General features: G+C 36.7%; 1 protein-coding gene across 1 annotated transcript in view; it reads right to left on the bottom strand.

Moving 5' to 3' along the window:
- Positions 1-1,204: 1,204 nt before the first annotated feature.
- Positions 1,205-8,812, bottom strand: part of LOC101611627 (prolactin-like) — a 51,487-nt gene continuing 43,879 nt past the window's right edge. The window contains exon 6 of the mRNA XM_045136357.1: positions 1,205-1,396. Within this exon, the coding sequence (XP_044992292.1) occupies positions 1,205-1,396 (192 nt within the window). The remainder of the gene's footprint in view (positions 1,397-8,812) is intronic.

The raw sequence follows: 8,812 nt of genomic DNA, 5'->3' as shown, positions 1-8,812 counted from the left end.
CCTTGATTAGAATGTAATTTACTATAATATTTTGTTATGTATATTTAATTTCAGTATAATTATTCTCTTATCAACTAGAAATTCTATAAATCTGAAATATGAGTTTTAATTATAAAATAGTATTATGGAAACACTATTCCATATCATAAATTATGGCTTTATATAATTTAGGACTTTTTTATTCTGTTATATATTATCAGGGTTATTTCATCTTCCTTCCAATTTGATGCTTTTACTTCAACCAATGCCATTACATCACTCTTGATTAGTAATAATTTTTTTTTTTGGTTGATTTTTGGAAAAGTACATGCATAATTTTTTATTATTTTATTGACCTCATATGTCTTTATGCTTTATATTTTGCAAGAAAACTACTGGGTTTCATTATATTTTCATGTGTTATATCATTGCAACTTGCCATTATTTGCCATCTTTCCTATATCCTTATTGCCTTTCTGTCCCTCAATAGTCTGAAATTATGCTTCACAATTCTAATGTATATGCTTTTCTAAGTGAATATTTTGCTCATGAGAGAACACATGGAATATTTAACTTTTTTTCCCCACTGTTAGTCTTCCTTTAATGTACTCTTAACTCTCAAAGCAGGAGGAAAGAGAACATATTGGAAGTGGGTAAGAAGATGCTAAGGAGACTATGAATCAGAGAAATGTTGGTTGGATGCTCACTAGAGAAATCTGGATTCCTTTCATGTTTGGGTCCCAACATATCTGAGGCTTGTACAAACTTCCCACTTAGACTCTTTCAGTTTCATAGTACTTGTATCATCTATGAGGAATTGGGAATTTGACTCATCAACAGACTGGCCTTCATAATGTATTCTGACAGTTGTGAGGTGTTTTTTTGGTCTATAAGCTGATTAATAATAATGTCAGTCTTTAACAGCTTGCCTTGTTAATATTCTGAGATTCTAAATTAAGTTGTGAAATGTGTTACTCACCAGACCAGTTCTGTTATTTGACAAAATCTGATAGAAATGTCAGTGTTAGTGATTTTATATTGTATGAACAATTTTTTGAGAAATTAGATAATTAGATTTGATATTTCAAGTGAGTCCATTTTTATTATTATAAGAAGGAGATACGCATTACAAATGAGTATACATTGAAAACATTAAAAAAATAAAAGTATTCTTTGAAGGATCAGATCTTGAAAATGAGTCATGGTACATGGGATGGATGTCAGTTTAGCAGTCATTGGGATAGATTATCTGGCACTTCAGGTACTTGACATAAGTATCAATCTTATTTAAATCTCTCAGCAGGCAGTGGAACAGATTATGAAAAGCAAAATGGTAATAATCTGCTTTGACTGATGGCAATGATGCCAGCCCCAACCACACAGGATTGTCCTCTTTCTCTTTAGCTTTTGCCTGAACCTGGTCACCAAAACAATATTAAGTCAAAAAGTAAAACAAAACAAACAGAACAAACCCATTTGTCCCAGTAACTATCTTTTTTAAAATTTAATTTATTAGTTTTCTTTTCAGCAAATACAGGCAGTTTGGTACCATATGCAGCTGACACGTAAAATGGAATGGCATGGCTGGAAGCCAGGAGAGAGTCAGTCCCCAGACAGTCAGCGTTTCTAGTGCCAGAAGGTGCTACATGGGCGACTGGGGGAAATGACCAATATCTGTCCAAGCAACTCATTGTCTAACCTAATTAGCAACAAATAACCTGATGTGATGCCCACACAAGTGCAATAGTGGCACACAGCCATGGTGAGGAACCAACTGCTCTTGATTTGGCTAACTGATCCCCTCAGTGGTACGAGACCCATAGCTGGAGCTGTGAAACAAGTCAGAACCATACCCAAACACAAGCCCACTCTCCAATATCAAGCTACCATCAATCATGGGGTACAAGAGGGCCTATACCTATCAAACTCTATCAAAAAAGTAAGTGTTATCTCAATTTTCCGGGTGCCAGTAGCTATTTTTTTTTTGTCCTTATTCCTTCAAAATGTTGAACTTAACATGGCAATGATAGATTTAAAGTATCTTCAGCAAAGTTTTCATAAATTAATGACCCACGTACAAACTAGAAGTATATCCATGTCTACTATTTCTGCCATGGTTTGAATTGGTACACAAGAGACAGATGGAAAACCAGTACATCACTACTTGTCTGTAGACATGGATTTGTACAAAGAAAATAGAGGAGCTTGTGTCAGTTCTGTCACTTAAGGAACTTTTCCATGTCCTCAATATTGTCCCTGGCCTGTCATTTGTACTTCATAGATTCTGACATTGCACTGTTATTCTTTTCTTGCTTCCAACCAATTCAAATGTCTACATAATGTGTATAACAAACCTTAGATTAGATGAACATAACATTTTAAGGTCTAGATGGTTCAGAGATAATTGTGACAGGAAGATCACTGAGGCAGTCTGGAGTATTATGCCCAAGAAAGGCATTGTTCCAGTTACTACTCTTTACTGAAATTCATATGGCATAAGGTTCTGATACAGCAACCTTGAGAAAGTTTGACTCAGTAGAAGTCTTTAGCAATGAAGCTGTTCACACAGTGCCTACATTTCTTTCTTTCATGTGAATATATTTCAAATTTGCTGTCACATGACACAGGTCACATTGTACTTGCATGAGATAAACACAGAAGTGTAAGGAAATGACTCACCTGACTTTGTATTATCTTCATGCCCTCAAGAATGCCTTGGTATATTTTCTTAACGGCTTTGACTTTTGGTAAGATAGCAGCAGGGGCTCCTAGCACATGACTGATTTCAGCCACTAGATGTTGCAGAGGTTGGTTCCATGTACCCAAAATACCATCAATTTCAGTAGAACTTTAGGCTAAACAATAACAACAGAATCATCACATATAAACAAGCAAAATAAAGCAAGGTTAGATCAGCACATTTTTTTCAAAAATTTGAAATAAAACTTCCCTTTAATTTTTATGTGTATGCACATGTTAAGCATTCATTTGTAGATGATACACATATGCATTATTATATACTTAACCATGGGTGTCATATTTGGTTTGAGCTTCCATACAGAGTAATAAATGGAACTCTAGGGTATAGGACTTGTTAAAAAGAGTCCTGGGCTGGAGAGATGGCTTAGCGGTAAAGGGCTTGCCTGTGAAGCCTAAGGACCCCAGTTTGAGGCTCGATTCACCAGGACCCACATTAGCCAGATGCACAAGGGGGCATACACATCTGGAGTTTGTAGTGGCTAGAAGCCCTGGCGCTCCCACTCTGCTCTCTCTCTCTCTGCCGCTTTCTCTCTCTGTCTGTTGCTCTCAAATAAATAAATAAATAAATTTTAAAAAATTAAAAAGAGTCTTCTGCATGGATGCTCTGAGGATCTGCTGACACACTATATCGCTTCCAACCTAGTCATTCATCAACTCTAAGTTTGATTGTTTTTGGAATTTTCAGTCTTCTTCACTTCTCTTTACATATTACCATACCTATCACATGCCCATGATAACCAAGAGTATGGCATAGACTGTGCCTCACTTTCTGAGTTTTGTTGAAAACCCAAGGCTTTGGACTCACATGCATCTGCTTCATCTGTTCCTTGTTTTTCGGAGTAGTGAGGTTAGAAGTGGGGCAGCTGTTGAGTCCCTGAGAAGGAAACCCTGACCCTGGGTTTACTCTTGATCCTGCAAATGATATCAGATTCAATTACTTGGAGTTTTTCAGATGTGAGTAAATGAATCCATCAGCAGAGTATTAATGCTTTTGTTAGATGTACAATTTCACAAATACTCTTCTATAAAAAAATGCAATTAAAGAACTCAAAAAAGGAGCCTATTATCTACATTTCCTCACTGTATCTGTTAATTTATATTTTGTTCATCTTATTTTAACACCCTTCTTAAAAGTTTGCATTTGGTAAGCAAGCACTGAATTAGAAAATCTACAAAATACTACATGATTCAAGCACTATCATTGACTTGCTTTTATGAAAAATTTGATAGTACTTATGCTTATGATTTTCTGTATATTTACCATTTGGTTTATTTGAAATGGTTGTGTCTCCATATCCACATGTTGTATACATATATATATATCTGCCCAGATAAACAGGTCTGTGACAGGTATAATATATTTGCCCCTTCTCTTGACATACATGGGTAAGGAGGTCACATCCCACAGGAGATTTGACATCAATAACAGCAGGATTTTCTCTGCTAAACACAAATATGTGCCATCCTGAGAGTATTCACTGGAGATTGCAGGAGTCACCCTCTTTATGGAAGCCTTATGTATCTCCAGTGCTCTCCATTGTGCAGCTCAATAAATTTTACCTTGAGTGGAGGAATCATCATCTGCTGTGCCAAATTAGTTTAAAAAAATTATTTGCTTAGATTACTCCTTTCTAGTGTGGGTGATTTCCAGCATGTATTAATCTTAGACATGCTATTATAGTTTTCAAACTTTAGGATCTTTAATGGATTCCTAGCTTTGGTGTAAAGTCCCCCTCAGCTGATATAAAATATATGTGGAAATTTCACTGAGTTTTAGTGGCAAGATTCTCATGGGTACATTGCCACAGATCTACAATAAAAGGAGGATTCACTAGTGGGAGACCACTGACGTAAGAGTTTCCTGTATAGTTGCATTCTGATACAGCAATTAGAGTCTTCTCAGATCTATGTTGCTCTCCTTCTCTGTGTGAGGCATTAACACATGACAATTCAACACAGATAGTATACTTCTGACATCAAAGAACATATTCAATCCAACACCAGCTTGGTTAAATAATGCATAATGGGGACTACTTACAGAAGCACAGTTGAGTTAAGGAAAGCTGCATGTATGAAAAGTCCTACCACAGCCTGAGTGCTGAATTAGGTAGGATGGTCCTATGAACTGCTGCCATCAGTAAACTTTCAACCTCTTTCCTACTGTTGCAAACCACCCAAGGCAACATATAGCTAGGACCAGTGTGGAGAAATACCCTATAGTAAGAATCCCATGACTTTCCTGCCGTAGGGAATGCTTATAGCCTCATTACAATTATGCTATACTTAAATATCTGCATTGTTTCACCTATTACTGAATCTTAAGAGGGTCCATCTTATACTTTAGAAATCACAGCCATCTCCATGCTTGCAACTTTCCAGAGAAAATATCCATAAGCCTGGCTTTTATAATGTCCTGAGTTGCCCACTGACTTCTTGGATTTCACCTTCACAGATTAATATCATGGACTCAACACATCTTCAAGAGAAGCTGAGCCTGCACATATTACCATTTTACACTTTCAAAATTTTAGGTACATCTCAATGAGCCCTTTTCTTAGGCATCTTTTATGGCAACAAAGGCCACACCATGAGTATGATGCTGCCAATTTCTGTAGCAAGCTTGAGATAGACTATGCATTCCTTGGACCACAGTTTCCTAGGTAATTGTAGATCATGGCCAGTTGAGAATGAATATAACCCATCACATTAGTGGAATCCCAAGGACTAAATCAGGTAGTGCTTCTATGCACCTTGTTGCAGTCAACATTGTTCTTTGTAGGAAGTTATAACACCAAGCAGTGAGATCTTTTCATGCTGTGTTAGGATTTTCTAACTTTATTTTAGAATCACCATTAAATGCTGAGTTAAATACCAACTTGTTTCTGTTTGGAGTGGGCCACAGATCCTTTCCCAGACTCTGATGACCATCTAGAAAGGGAGCAGCTATGTGTGGATTAGAGGATAAGTGGAGATATGGGCCTTTCAAAGCCCTCTGTAGCCTAGTAATCCTGTGATGAGCCATATGCATTGCAAATATAGCTTTAAGATTTGGTGGATGCCCTCTTCAGTCTCAGACTTGCTTTGGTCTTATCCTTTCTTGTTGATAAACGCATTCCATACACTTTGGTATGAGAATGTTTCCTTTGTATATTATGTGGTTTGTTACAGTTGTTTTTGTTTACAAAATAAATTTCTTGTTTTGATTTTATATGATCTAAGAATTAAGAAATTTCCTTCTGTCTCAGTAGAGGCTTTGGACTTTTGAACATTATTAGTAATATACTTGACTATAGAGACTGTTAGAGAACACATATATTTAATTTACATTATGAAATTGTCTTGACTTTATGGTGACAAGCAGGGAAAGATATGGCTTACATGATGTGATTTTGTGGATAGGTGACAAGCTTAGGCTTTAATATTGCATTTCCACTTCGTAACATTGAGAATCTGTTAGAAGATAAACCTCAGGTTATGTGTGTGAGGGACTCTCTAGATCAGGTTAATTATAGTATAAATACTGGCCATAGGTATGGGTGTCACTGCCCATTGATTTATGTCTCAGACTGAACAAACAAGTTGGGACAAATGAAAGATTAGCATTCATAGTTCTCTGTTTGCTCATGCAATGTGTCAAGCTAGCTCACCAACCTTGCCAAGATGAATATAAGACAAAATAAAGTCTTTTTACCCAAATTTATTTTGGTCACATATCTGGTTATTATAATGAGAAAATAAACTACTAATTTGTTAAGTATCAGCAATCAAGATGTATTCCTCAACTTGGGGCTTTTCAAGAGGGTCATTATGATACCTAAGTTGTAGAAAATACACTTCTTGGTAGAACTATGAGTAAATGAGGAGCTGGGTCCACCCTCATCTATGATGGGTTAATGGTCTACCTCCAGCACAAGCCAGATCCTTTTCCTTCATGTCTCTATCTTCCTGTCATTCACTGCTGCTCATTGTCCCTGATGTGTTTTAAAGTTGTCATGAATTGATGTGTACTGAGCTGCTGAACATCACTACAAAAATACATACATGAACAGTAGGTTTGTAGTCATCCCAGGTGGCCTCACATGCAGGTAACACTGACCATTCCATTAGTTTCTTGTCCAGAATGATTCCCACTCCAGGAGATCACCTTCCTCCACATTAGCAGGTGCAGTGTCAACAAGTGGACCAACCAAAGTAAACTCTTCTTTATTCAGTGAATTGTCATCTAGATATCATGGTCTTCTCGAGGTCCATAATGATTACATTTGGTTCTGTCAATGTTTTCCTAGAATTTCTGATTTGGTGCCAACCTAAATTTTGCCACTTTGAGTGCCTCTCATTCCTGATACTACTTTTGCCATTCTACCTTGATTGTTTTAACACTTTATAGCCCATCATACACCATCACTGTCACTCAGATCCACCAAACCCTCCCTACTGTAAATGTGTTCCTTGATTGTCACCATGACAGAAGAAGAGATATTCCTACAAAAACACTTGATTTCCTTCTTGCAACTAGTATATATTATTATTTTCTAATTACAAACATAGTGTATTTATCAGGTGTTCAACAACTGGTTTTGAAACCTACCTCTAAGAAAAGATGCATAAGCCTCCCCCCAACCCACACACTTACAAAAGGAATCATCCTGGGTCTGGAATTTTTGAGAAGTTTACAATCTTAAAAAGAAAAATGCATCTTTAAGAAAGGATAGAGACATACTGGTCTCAGGTCCCCTAATAATTGCCTTGATAAACAATATTAGCTAAAGCAACAATTCCATTGGAGATATAACTACATGAATGCATTTATTTCTTTTCTCATTACTGCTACAAAACAGCAGGCCAATTATTTGAAGGAAGGAAATGTTTATTTTGGCTTGCAATTCTTGGGATACAGTCCATCATATTAGAGAAAACATGTTAGAAGGTGCATGAGGCATAAGATCACACAGCATCTGGAGTCAAGAAGCAAAAATCAACTCTTATTGGTGCTCAGCTTACTGTCTCCTTTCTATATAGTATAGTATAGGACACTAACCTGTGGAAGGTTATTGTCCACATTTAGGCTGGATCTTCCCACCTCAACAAATCTAATTTAGATAATCCTTCACAGATATTTTAGGACTTATTTATATTTTATACTTCTCTGAATATGTCATTCATATTTTAATTTTTTAAATTTTTATTTATTTATTTGAGAGAAAAAGGGAACAAGAGGCAGAGAGAGGGAGAAAGAGGAAAGAAAAAATGGGTGCACCAGGGCCTCCAGCCACTGCAAACGAACTCCAGATGCATAAGCCCCCTTGTACATCTGGCTTACATGGGTCCTGGGGAATCATACTGGGATCTTTGGCTTTGCAGGCTAGTGCCTTAACCTCCAAGCCATCTCTCCAATCCTGTCATTCATATTTCAAAGGAAAGTGTATTTAATCTAGATGAGTTTTGACATAAGGTCATGTTTTACAACATGAATATTGTCAGTTCAGGAGTCTTTTTATCTTCCAATGTCTTCTAAAGTTATTTCTTCACTGATTCAAAGCTATAGTTGCTAAGGAATTTCAATGCTTTGTTTGGACTTATTGTTATTTGGTTTTTTGTTGTTGTTATTTCATGCTATTGTGAGATTCATTTTTTCTGATTATTTTCTATGAAAGTTCATCATTAGTATATAGTAATTTACCAAATTGCCTGTGTTGCTGTTGTATCTTGCTACATTCTGAAAGTGTTTACCAGCTGTAATAATCCTTAGGGTCTCTTAAGGTCTTTTTTAACTTAGAACCATATCAAATAGGAACAAATTGACTTCTTTTAAAATATAATTTTATCTTTTATTTATTTTTTAAATATTTTTTTGTTCATTTTTTATTTATTTATTTGAGAGCAACAGACACAGAGAGAAAGACAGATAGAGGGAGAGAGAGAGAATGGGCACGCCAGGGCTTCCAGCCTCTGCAAACGAACTCCAGACGGGTGCGCCCCCTTGTGCATCTGGCTAACGTGGGACCTGGGGAACCGAGCCTCGAACCGGGGTCCATAGGCTTCATAGGCGAGCGCTTAACCGCTAAGCCATCTC

Source organism: Jaculus jaculus, chromosome 17 (genome assembly GCF_020740685.1).
Source record: "Jaculus jaculus isolate mJacJac1 chromosome 17, mJacJac1.mat.Y.cur, whole genome shotgun sequence".
In the NCBI taxonomy this organism is placed as follows: Eukaryota; Metazoa; Chordata; class Mammalia; order Rodentia; family Dipodidae; genus Jaculus; species Jaculus jaculus.
This window is presented reverse-complemented; position numbering and strand designations above follow the sequence as displayed.